General features: G+C 41.8%; 1 protein-coding gene across 1 annotated transcript in view; it reads left to right on the top strand.

The window, feature by feature from the left end:
* The first annotated feature begins 10,363 nt into the window (after positions 1-10,363).
* Positions 10,364-11,737, top strand: part of UBE2G1 (ubiquitin conjugating enzyme E2 G1) — a 43,375-nt gene continuing 42,001 nt past the window's right edge. The window contains exon 1 of the mRNA XM_088152282.1: positions 10,364-10,836. Within this exon, the coding sequence (XP_088008408.1) occupies positions 10,791-10,836 (46 nt within the window). The 5' untranslated portion in view covers positions 10,364-10,790. The remainder of the gene's footprint in view (positions 10,837-11,737) is intronic.

The raw sequence follows: 11,737 nt of genomic DNA, 5'->3' as shown, positions 1-11,737 counted from the left end.
AGGTAAAGTGATCTTGGTAGGCTTTACCTGTTGTTTTGTTCATGCATTTTGCTTTGAGAATCCATTGAGAAACATTTGCTGAGTTCACATGACCCCCTAATCTAAGTCCAAGATCTAGCAGCTGCATTTATACAACAAGGTTGGTCAGTGATAAACATGGTTAATTTGGGAGGGCAGGCTTAGCATGTTAGGCAAACCAGGCTTCCTGGTTAGATTTTGGCTCATTGTATTGTGAAAACAGAAAAGTATATTTGTTATGTGTGAATTTCTGTACATATGCACAGGCATACATAAGCCATGCATACATAAAGAGATCAGGTATAGAGCAACACCATCAAGCCAATTATTCTGGAGTAAACATGGATAAATAAGTCTTGAATGGGGGTGTGCAGAATTTTGAATTGCTTTGGAGGACTTAGGAGGGGATCATGTAGCAAATGTGCACAGCTCCCTAAAGCAGTTGCATTTTTACTCAGGATCCGAATCCAAAGTGCTGCACAACCCTGGTGCTGAATTTTGTCTGGCATGTGTCAATTTTTCTTAATAATTTCCAGCATAGTTAATCAAATTTGGCTTGGAGCCAACACGAAAAGTCTTAGTGAATGGCTCCCCAATATTTCATCACTCACCTGCCCCATCCATCCTTATTTTAAACATGGCTATGAACTACATGACACGTCTCCCATTCTCTTCCGCCTTTATGCTTCATCTATATGTTGCCAGAAGACTCAGAGAAAACAACACCCAACAGTCTCTTATCTCCTCCATAGATGGCTGAATGTAAAGACTTCTCTACACAGGGTGGCCACAGGTCTTACTTTATGGAAGACAAAACTCTGAGTATACTAAATCAGGATTAAAGATTGAAAACCAAAAGAGCATAGGGCCTTGAAAATCTCTCCTCAGTAATTAGCAGCAGCCTAAGAAGACATATAGTCCCAAACATTATAGCCTCTTTATATAAGCCTGATTAGTTATATCCCTTTATTTTTTCCAGGTTAGACATGATCTCCAAAAGTATATTTATGCAGATAAATTAATCCATACAAATGTTAAATAAACTTGTGTTGTATCCTCTTGTTTGGGTGATGTGTGAAGGGTCACATTCTTGAACTAAATGTAATTAATAAGAGGATACAAATTGAGTTTAGAGCACTGACATTGCTCTATCACCCATTGAGATGGGTTAAGCAATCAGTGACTGAGTGCATCACACAAATTGACCATTGGGGTATTAGAAGTCACTTTTACTAAGCTCAGTGGTGTGTGCCCCCCACCCAAACCCCAAGCTAACTCTGCATAGGTCTGCAACTTTACCATTTGATTCCATAAGTATCTGGGAGAGCTGCCAAGTTTAGAATTCACCTTTGTAGTTTATGACTTCACTGTCATATGCAGACATTAGCAGATGGTAGTATGTACCTAAAACTCAGAAGCATCACCACAGTTTCAAATATTAGTAGCTAGCCTTCTTTTCTTCAGGAAATCAATATATTTTTTAATACTGGTAATTAAAACGATTTTTACATGCTTCCCATTTCCCTGAGCAGTCTGAAGTTTTAGAACAGTACTCAGTTTAACTTCCTTTAGGGAAGAGGCTACTAGAATGTTATACCTAGTTTGCTTACAAGTGGAAGGTAAGTGATGGCAAGCAGAATTCCCAACAGACATGGCATGCTGTATCCCTCAAATCTTCCAGCCTTTAGCTCTCTCTTTGCTTCTGTACTTTCACCACAAACTATTGCTGTTACTTCATGCACACATCATCTTATATCAGCCCCATTCTCTTTATTTGTAAGTGAAGACAGTGTGGAACCTTCCGGGTTTTGAGAGATTCCATGTAAAACACTCATAGAAAAAAATCCAACTATTTCCTCAACATTCGGCCCAACTGAGAAAAAGATCTATATGCCATTTTGGCCATTAATTAGCAGTCTGCCTAACAAACTGCCCAGGTACTATGTAAAATATACATTGCAATTGCATAGGCTATATATAAATGTGATAGGTAAATAAATAAATAAATATAGTGGTCTTAGATTATTATTTATACAGTCCTATCAGAATACTAGTATAAAGAGATACAGTAGTGCAAACAGGTTTCCTGCCCCAAGGTACTTACAGTGTCATCAGAGGGGAAAAGGCCATATCTCAGGAGGAGAATGTAAGTAAAACCACTTCATAGATGGAAAGTTTACCTATAAGGAAAATAATTGGAAAAATAGAACCATACATAATTCCTTACTTAAGAGAAAGGAAACCAGAATTGGATAGAATAGGTAATACCCCAGAGGACAGAAATAAAATTCAAGCTGATCTCCGTTGCTTAGAGAAATGGGTAGAAATAACAGGACGAAGTTTAACAGAATAAACAGAGATCAAATGCACAAGTATAGAATGAGGAATACTTAGCCTGTCTCGACAACAGTTTCTAATAATGAGAAGCTTTGTCCTATGAAGGCACATTGAAGGAACTGGGAATGTTTATCTTTAACAAGAGAAGTAAGAGGGTTGGTACCACTATTCTTTTCAAACATGAATGATGTTGCACAGAAGAAAGGTAAACCCTGTTCCTTATCACAGAAGGCAAAATATGGAATAACATATTTAATTTACAAAAAGACAGATTTCTATTAAATGTTTGGGAAAATTTCCCAACAGCAAGAACAATTAACGGAACCAATTACTCAAAAGGGTGATGGGTTTCCCTTTGCTGGATTTTTCCAGAACTAGACAGCTCTCTGATGGGCATGCTTTAATTTGGATTCTTGCATGGAGCAGAAAGACCTAATGGTATAATATCTAATGGTACAATTATGAGAATAGGAAGCCTGAGGACACAGAAAGAGAAGCACTGAGTATGGATAATCTGGTTTGTATGCAAAGCCAGGGCCAACCAATATGTTTTTTTAAAATCAGCAGGGGGAGCCTCTGATTGTGAACATATTGGTGGGTTCAGCTCACAATGTGGAGAGCCAGGGCATCACTTCACATATGTAATTTCTCCATGGGAAAATACAGCTGGTCCCACACTCTCTTGTTTGAAACAGCTGAAGGCCTTCACTCAAGCATTTGCAGGATAATTGCTTTCCAGGACTAGACTGCCTTTCAGGCTACCCTTTTAAAATAAATGTTGCTTTATTATTGTATTTTTATTTATCTATTGTCTTGTTTTACAACAAGTGGTTTTATTTTTGATCATTTTATCTAATTGTTTTTATTCAATGTTGTTTTTAATTGTTCTTTTTGTATTTTGCTCTAGTTTCCCCCAGGAGGAAGTATTGTTGTTCCTATTATTAATTATTATTGTAATTGGTGGGGCTTTTAGTCCACCTTCCTCTTTTTCTAGAGAACAGAAGATGAGTGCACTCCAAAAGCATTCATGGAGGTATCTGATAATTTAATTCACTCACAGTGCCTTTAGGGTCTGACATGATGTTGCTCTAGGGCTCACATTCTCAATATGATGTATATGAGCATTAGGCTCCCTGCGGTACCAAAGATGCTTTTAATGAAAATATAAATGGGAAGATGGCATGCTGTGAAGAAAAGTGCCAGCCTGAAGGATCAGATCTTGACTCAGGGTAAGCAGTGAGCTGAAGAAGTTCTTACAGAGGATGCCAAACTATTTAGCATCATGAGGAACTCCAGAAGAATCTTTTCAAAGTGGGTGAATGCTCAACTAAGTGCTAAAAGCAGTTCAACTTAAGTAAATGTAAAATGATGCACACTCAGGGAAACTGTGAATGGAAAATGTGCAGAGGCAACCAAAGTGATCAGTGGGCTTGAACGCCTTCTCTACATGAAGAGACCAGAATGATTGGGACACTTTAACTTAGAAAAAAAATTCCCGACAGAGGTGTATAAAATCATGGAGAAAGTGATGAGGGAGAAGTTTTGCTCCCTATCTCAGAACACTAAGAACAGAGGCCATCCAGTAAAGCTGATGGGAAGAAGATTCAAATCAGGCAAAATAAATCACACAGCGGATAATTAATTTGTAAAAGTCATTACCTCAAGATGTGGTGATGGCCATAACTTGGATGGCTTTCAAAAGGCATAAGATAAGTTAATGGAGGATGGATCTATCAAGAGCTATTACTGTCATTATTTCTGGATTAAGGGCAGCATGCCTCCAAATATATGTTGCAGCGGGGTAACAGTGATAGGAGAGGGATATTTTTCCATCTTTGGCACTCCTGAGGCATCTTGCTGGCCACTATAAGAAACAAAATGTTGGGTTAGAATACGGCTTGGCTTGATCCCACAGAGCTTTTTTTTTTTACATTATTTTTATTTCCAAGAATGCTTCTGGGACTCACATAGACTCTGTAGATATTTTTAGAAAATAAGAACGGCAAGTAGCTTATTCCCTATTTGTCCAGGAAGGAAAAAAGAAAGTAATCTGGGAAAGCAGGAAGGACCCTGGGGGCTAGTGGGAGTGATATGCCAGTTTGTTATCTGGTAATGTTTTAATATTGGCAATGCAGAGGATGCTGCTCCCAACCCAGAGGATCTTCAAGATCAATAGGCATTGATGGATCTGCCCTCCATGGATTTATTTAATGTGCCATGCAAATCAGTGACCATTATTGTGTCTTGTGGTAATGAATTCCATGGGTTAATTATACACAGTACAAAGAAATAGACTGAAAATGTATTACAGTATTAGTAGTACATGCAGTATCTGAGGGAAAAGTAGCTCCAAGTACTTCCATTTAGGATAGTCCTGAGGTGTCAACTTATACATTGCCAAAAACTTTCCTCCAACTGCTGTGTTAATTTACTCTTCAACATTGGTCTTCCACCTATTTAAAAGCCAGAATGATATCAACTTTTGTTAAAAAAAATACATTTCTCCCACAGGTTCTAGTTTCATGATGTGAAATAACGCTTACTATTCATGTACTTGTTTCCATATGCACTAAGAACAAAATGCATTCCCTCCTCAATCTGGGACTAGGTTTGCCTATTATGCCCAGCCAAGATTTACTTAATCAGTTTGTTAAATAAGCCATAACTGGTTCGGTACAAGCAACATATTAAACTACATAGTACAGAGTACAAACCACAATGGTTAGGCTCATTCAACATGCTAAACCAAAAACAAATCAAATCACATTATGGCTTAGCACATTAGGTGAACCCAGCCTGGAATTAATTTCAAGATATTCTGAGGAAAAACTGCAAAATTATGTTTTGGTATCTATGAGGTTTTTCTCCCCTCCAGTTCGAATAGCAGTACTGGAAGAGCAATTTTCACCAGGTTTATAATCTGGGAGAAAAGGGTTAAATTCCCTCCTCTGTTTCTGTGTTTCTCATAATTTCACTCTCTGTCTTCTGGACTTCTATTTCCTTTTTTTTTTTTTTAATGTATGCTTGAAATACAAAGATTAATTTCACATTTTGGCCTTCAACAATTTATCAGCTGGGTTTGTACAGCATGATGGGCTAAAATGTGGCTGGTTAGTTTGTGGCTTGATATTGTACATGTATCTAGGCAAAGTGGGTAGTTTATCATTCCAATATACGCTGTTGACTATAAGGAATGCAGCCTGGCAACTGCATACCTATCTTGTAGGTAGCTGAAATATCATCCCAGTTAAGAACAACAGTTCAAAATTCAGAAGCTTCAGCTGGTTCAGAATGGGGCAGCACATGGAGTATTGGGTGCATCACAATATGCCCACATAACACCACTGTATGTGAGCTGCCCTCGCTTCCAGTAGGCTTCTGAGTACAATTCAAAGTGCTGGTGATCACCTTTAAAGATCTACATGGCATAGGGCCAGGTTACTTGAGGGGCTACCTCTTCCCAATGATTTCTGCCCATCTGACCAGATCTGGAAGAGTGGACATGCTCCAGGTCTCCCCGGTGCGGCAATGCCACCTGGTGAGACTTAAGAAGTGGGCCTTCTCCGATTGTAAATGTTTTGACAGTGGCTAGAATTGTATTTGCTAAGAATTGGAAGAATGAAAAAGTATCTATGCAGGAGGAAGTTATTAAGAAAATTATGGAATGTGCTGAGATGAGCAAACTGACATTTGAAATTAGAGAGCAAAAAGACAAACAATTTTATATGATATGGGATTTGTTTTATCAATGGTTGGACGAAAAGATATAGTAATGTAATAGATCAGCAAATTATATAATAGAAACTTGACAAATTGATATAAATTACTATATATATATATATATAATCAATGGATAAAAATGATACAAATCTTATTATGAAAGCTGGTGTTATAGACTAGTAACAAATGAATAATAATTGATAACTGATAAATATATAAATATGTGTTGAATAGATGACATGAGACTCTATATAAATGGTGAGTGAAGACTATGAAAGGATGGCACAAATGATTGGTAACTGGCTGACACACGGTTTAAAATGGAAGATGGTTTTTATGTTTTTTATGCTATTGTTTGTTTGTGTTTGTTGTAAAAAATAAAAAAATTATAAAAAAAAGAAGAAGTGGGCCTTCTCTGTCATGGCACCTGCTCTACAGAACAGCCTCCCCCCAGAGATATGGACAACCTTACTGGCCTTTCGGAAGGCCATGAAGACCTAGTTCCTCCCCAGGCATTGGGGACGGGCTGTTAGTTTGGGAGCTCCAGCATGGATGTATGGCATAGGTGTTTTGTGTTTTTAATCAGAGGGCCTCAACCTGTGTTTTTGTTTGTTTGTTTTATTGCTGTTGTTTTATATGGCATGTTCACCACCCAGAGTTTTGCTGGATAGATGGGTGGCCTTACAAATTTGGTTAGTAAATAATAAAATACATAAAATTGTGAGAATGAGATCATTGTTAATACATCTCTTTGGAACTGATCACTATGTTTATATGATATGTTAAGAACCCTTGACCACATTTAAGCTCATAACTCCTAAATGTTTAACCCTACAACACATCATGCACATATTTTATTATATAGCATGGTAAGAGTCACTAGGAACCCATCCAGATGAAGCTATGGAAAGCTGTTGCTTCCTTAGCTTCCTAAATTGTGGTTTCCAGTTTGCAGTCTCACCAATCTACAGCCTGGCTACTGTTGTCCAAAGTATATTTGGCTTCCATACACCTTTTGGAGTTTAGAGCACTCCTAGAGAATGCAAGAATTGGGAATATGGGATTAGTAGACAACACTGAAAGATACATTCTTTTGAAATGCATTTATTTATTTATTTATTTATTTATTTATTTATTTTTCATTTATTTATTTATTTGATTTATATAGCTGCCCATCTCACCTTCACACAACTCTAGGCAATAAAATAAAATAGATAAAATACACAATATAAAAATAAAAACACTAACTTGCACTATCAACTTTCACAAAGTGAAATGAAATAATAGAAATAAATTAAAATTGCTGAATTATCTAAGTCACTATGTGACTTTGTTTTCACTGTACCTTTGTATAGCTCTGGGGGTGGGGGTCCTGGATTATTTGAAAGAACTTTTTTTTGTGGGTTGTTGTTGTTTAGTCGTTAAGTCGTGTCCGACTCTTCGTGACCCCATGAACCATATTGCGCCAGGCCTTCCTGTCCTTCACTGCCTCCCTGAGTTTGGTCAGTTTCATGCTCATTGCTTCAGTGATGCTATCTAACCATCTCATCCTCTGCCGTCCTCTTCTCCTTTTGCCTTCAATCTTTCCCAGCATCAGGGTCTTCTCCAAAGAGATCTCTCTTCGCATTAGGTGACCAAAGTATCTGAGCTTGAGCTTCATTATCGATCCTTCCAATGAGCAGTCAGGGTTGATTTCCTTTAAGATTGACTGGTTTGACCTCCTAGCAGTCCAGGGGACTCTCAAGAGTCTTCTCCAGCACCACAGTTCAAAGGCATCAATTCTTCGGCGCTCAGCCTTCTTTATGGTCCAGCTCTCACAGCCATACATTACTACTGGAAAAACCATAGCTTTGATTATGCAGATCTTTGTCGGCAAGGTGACGTCTCTACTTTTTAATATGCTGTCTAGGTTTGCCATAGCTTTCCTCCCAAGGAGCAAGTGTCTTTTAATTTCATGGCTGCAGTCTCCATCTGCGGTGATCTTGGAGCCCAAATAAATGAAGTCTGTTACTGCTTCCATTTCTACCCCTTCTATTTGCCAGGAATTGATGGGGCCAGATGCCATGATCTTTGTTTTTTTAATGTTGAGTTTCAAGCCAGCTTTTGCATTCTCCTCTTTCACCCTCATCAAGCGGCTCTTTAGTTCTTCTTCATTTTCTGCCATTAGGGTGGTATCATCTATATATCTGAGGTTGCTGATATTTCTCCCTGCAATCTTAATTCCAGCTTGTGATTCTTCCAGCCTGGCATTTCTCATGATGTACTCTGCATATAGGTTAAATAAGCAGGGTGACAGTATACAGCCTTGTCATACACCTTTCCCTATTTTGAACCAATCGGTTGTTCCATGACCGGTTCTAACTGTTGCTTCTTGGCCCGCATACAGATTTCTCAGGAGACAGGTAAGGTGATCTGGTACTCCCATCTCTTTAAGAATTTGCCACAGTTTGTTGTGATCCACACAATCAAAGGCTTTTCTCATTACATTAGTTTAACCAGTGAGACAGGGCAGTACTTACTGTAGATCACAGCTCAGCTGGCGTGGTGTGCAGGTTATTACTAAAGAAACCAGCTGTGCCCATTCTTGGACTGGGAGGCCCTGCTTGTGGTCACTTACACCTTGGTCACCTCCTGATTGGACTATTGCAATGCACTCTATATGGGGCTGCCCCTAAAAACAATCCAGAAGCTTCAACTGGTCCAGAATGCAGCAGCGTAGGTAGTTACGGGTGCATCTCGTTATGCCCACATAATACTACTACTCCATGAGCTGCATTGGCTCCCAATAGGCTTCCAAGTGCAATTCAAGGTGCTGGTGGTGATCTTTAAAGCCCTACATGGCATAGGACCAGATTACTTGAGAGACCACCTTCTCCCATGAACATCTGCCTGTCCCACATGCTCCCATGGGAGGGCATGCTCTAGGTCCCTTCTTTTAACTTTTGTCATCTTACAGGACCTAGGAGGTGTGTCTTTTTTGTGGTTCCCCTGGTATCTGGAATGATCTCCTACCCCCCCACCTCAATATATGACAGACCCCAATTTTCCTTGTTTTCAGAAAAGCCCTTAAGACCTGGCTGTTCCCCCAGGCATTATGGGTTGGTTGAATGGGAGTCCCCCCTCTGAGATGGTTTTGCTGTGTACTTGGTTGCCATTTTACATTTTGTATTTATATATTGGTTTTTGTTGTTAGTTTTTTTAACTTATTGTGTGTTTATGCTGTATGCCGCCCAGGGTCACAATGACTGATTTGGGCAGCTTTATAAATCTTGAAATAAATTAAATTAAATTAAATTAAATTAAATTAAATTGCTGGATTCAAATCACCCAAAAACTGTGAAGCTCTTGGGCAATCACTCTTTTTTCAATCTACCTCATAAGGTTGTCATGAGGATAAAACTGGGTTGAGAATCCTAGTAACATGCAATGTATAACAATTCTGAAAAAGACAATATAAATAATAATGTAGAACAGTAAAGACTCAATTCTGAATTTATGAAATAAAAATACATCAAATTGTCTCAAGCAGGTGTACACTACGTATCTCTCATAAACATTTCTTTTCACAACAAGAGTTAAGGAAAAGATTTGTTAGAGACCGCCAGAAATGTGAGTCTGTTCAAAACAACTGTACAGGAAGGGAGGGGGGGCTCTTTTGATATTAATTTTTGAATGTTTAATTTAATCGTTTAAAAAGGAAAGTTTTGGACAGACTCTTGATTTTGTGTATCTTCTTCACCCGTTAAAATGATTTGCGTGAAAAAGTGCTTTAGAAATCCCGTTCACCGAAAGCTAGTTATAGGAATATGACTGATGAATTAAAAAAAAAACCCGAAAATGCAGCGTAACGACCTATGGGAATCCGAAAGCCTCATCATAGTTGCATAACCTGGAGAGCGTGGGGGAGAAAACGAGGAGCAACGCTGCTCGTTCTTCCTTTGCCGAACTTTTAGGGTTAGAGAAGTCTAATCCAGGAGGGTTCTGCCCTTCCCAAGATGGTGCCAGGGCCGGGGAATAAATAAAAAAATAAATAAATAACGCCACCACCGCGCGCGTGTACGCACTCCCAGCGCTTGACTGCTCGGGCGCGCGCCGGAGCGGCTCAGCCCTGCTCCCTACCCTGCCATGAGTTCGACCTTCCAAACATGGCCGCCACCCCATCGCTGGGCAATCCGAGCTGAAAAAAGAAAAGACGAGGAAGCGCAAGCCCAATCTGCGAAGGGCGCATGCGCCAAAGGAATTCTGCGCCTGCGTGTCGCGGCGCCCGAGTGCGGTGAAATTCCGTGAAGGGGGAGGAGATAAAGAGGGGGGGGGGAAGAGAAAAGAAAGCTGAGGGGAAGGTGTCGGAGCGGCAAACGCGGGGTGAGCGGCAGCGTTGAGCGCCCCCCGCGCTCTCTCTCCCCCCACACCTGGTCCGACGCCGCTCCCGAATCCCCTCAGAGTAGTTTCTCCTCGCTCTTCCCCCTCCCCCTCATCCCCTTCCCTCCCCCCGCGGCGGAGGGACTCGCGGCGCTGCTGTGGCGGCGGCGCCGGCGCTGGCGCTGAGAGGACGGGCGGGCAGGCAGGCCCCCGGCGGCGGGGTCGGCGCGAGCTGGGAGGGACGAGGGCTCGCCGGCTGGCTGGCTCGAGCCCGGCAGTCGTAGGAGCGGGAGGATTAGCAGCAGCAGCTCCGCCGCCGCCGCCCCAGACTCCCTCCCCGGGCACCGGCGGGGAGAATGACGGAGCTCCAGTCCGCGCTGCTACTGCGGAGACAGCTGGCAGGTGAGTCCGGGCGGCGGTGTCTCAGGCCGTCCCTGAGACCCAGCTGGGCTGAAGGGCGGTGTGTGGGAGTCGGAGCCGGGAAGAGGGGGCCGGCTTTGAAACGTGGTCGAGGAGGAGGAGGAGGAGGAATGGGAAGCTCCGTGGGGCGGGCCGGTGGGGGGGGAGACTTTCCAGAAGAAAAGTAGGAGTTGGGACTGGGGCTGGGGGGAGAGGCTGAGGTAACTGCGAGATAAGACGCGGGGTAGGTTGAGAACAGGGCTTGGGGCGAAAGGAACCGGTCTTCGGGTCAGAAGATAGTCGGGGAAAAGTGTCTTTTGTGCCTAGGGCGGAAGGCTGGAAATTTCCCGAAGAGAGGCAGTAACTTAGAGTGTGTGTGTGGGGGGGGAGAATATGGGGTATTGGGACTCTCGGGGGGGATTGATGTTTTTTATAGAGAGGGGGAGGATAGGAGGCATGGAAATGGAGGGTAGTCTGAATACTGCGGGGGTAGGAGGGCCCCAGGGGCAGCGATGGGCAACTAGGCAGTATGGTGGCGAAGAGTTGGGAGGCGTGGTGTGGCTAGTAGATGGTGGGGCCAACGTGTTTAATGAGGGAGGAAGCAGAGTTGCTCTAAGTTGGATGAGAGGTGTGCTAGCCAAAGAGTGGAAAGGGTGACTGATCTGGAAGGAATGAGGGATTGAGAGAGGAAGGAGAGGTCATTGGAGTCATAGGAGCCGCTGGCATTGGTGTGGTGTATAATTGGAGAGAGCAAGGCATCTGTAAATCGGTTTGGGGGAGGTGTGAAGGTAAGTGAGGTGTCAGGGGTGAGTTTGAAGTAAGTAATAGCTTCTTTGTGGAAGTTGAAGATTCAAAGAAGTGCCTTGCTGGCTTTTCAACAGTGTGTCTAATCTTTCTCAGCCTT

This window comes from Python bivittatus, unplaced genomic scaffold (assembly GCF_059951505.1).
Source record: "Python bivittatus isolate LINGU-HERP-01145 unplaced genomic scaffold, Pbiv_v1 ctg000690_np1212, whole genome shotgun sequence".
Classification (NCBI taxonomy): Eukaryota; Metazoa; Chordata; class Lepidosauria; order Squamata; family Pythonidae; genus Python; species Python bivittatus.
This window is presented reverse-complemented; position numbering and strand designations above follow the sequence as displayed.